The sequence below is a fragment of the Geospiza fortis genome, unplaced genomic scaffold, assembly GCF_000277835.1.
Source record: "Geospiza fortis unplaced genomic scaffold, GeoFor_1.0 scaffold599, whole genome shotgun sequence".
Lineage (NCBI taxonomy): Eukaryota > Metazoa > Chordata > Aves > Passeriformes > Thraupidae > Geospiza > Geospiza fortis.
Window position 1 is genome coordinate 323,931 of NW_005054605.1, and position 742 is coordinate 324,672.

Sequence of the window (742 nt, forward strand, 5' to 3'; positions counted from 1 at the left end):
CCCCTCCTGCCACCACAGCTGGCACTGCTGTCCCCGGGGCTGGCAGGTCCGGTGACATCCAAGCGCTGTCACTGTCACGGGGAGTGGGACAGAAAGGGAAGCAGCGCCCACCTGAGGGGGGATCCGTGTCCCCGGGGTCCCATTCTGTCCCAGAGCCCTTCTTCATGCCACGACTGCCACTTTGGGGGTCTCGCTTCCCCTCCCGTTGCTGCAACAAGCACCGCCTGCCCCGGGGTTGGTGGCTCTGGTGACATTGAAGCGCTGTCCCCTCTGGTGTCACTGTCACGGGGAGTGGGACAGAAAGGAAGCAGCGCCCGGCTGAGGGGGGATCTGCGTCCCCAGGGCCCCTCTCCATGCCACGAGTGCCATTCTGGGGGTCTCACCTCCCCTCCTGTCACTGCAACAAGCACCGGCTGCCCCGGGGTTGGCGGCTCCGCTGTCTCCTGTGTTGTCACGGTCATGGGGACAGAAAGGGACCCAGCGCCCGCCTGAGGGGGGATCTGTCTCCCCGGGGTCCCTCTCCATGCCACGACTGCCACTCTGGGGGTCTCACCTCCCCTCCCGTTGCTGCAACAAGCACCGGTTACACCGGGCTTGGTGACATTGAAGTGCTGTCCCCTGTGGTGTCACCGCCTCGTGGAAGGAGCCTCAATCCCCTGAAACTCTGAATCCTCGGGGGTCCCGCTCCTTCCCGGGACCCCGCGACTTCCAGAGGACCAAGGGACACGCCCGGGACCCGCTC

The 742-nt window shown here is 66.0% G+C and overlaps 1 protein-coding gene across 1 annotated transcript in view; it reads right to left on the reverse strand.

Moving 5' to 3' along the window:
* Positions 1-549: 549 nt before the first annotated feature.
* Positions 550-742, reverse strand: part of GLI1 (GLI family zinc finger 1) — a 13,721-nt gene continuing 13,528 nt past the window's right edge. The window contains exon 12 of the mRNA XM_031064567.1: positions 550-567. Within this exon, the coding sequence (XP_030920427.1) occupies positions 550-567 (18 nt within the window). The remainder of the gene's footprint in view (positions 568-742) is intronic.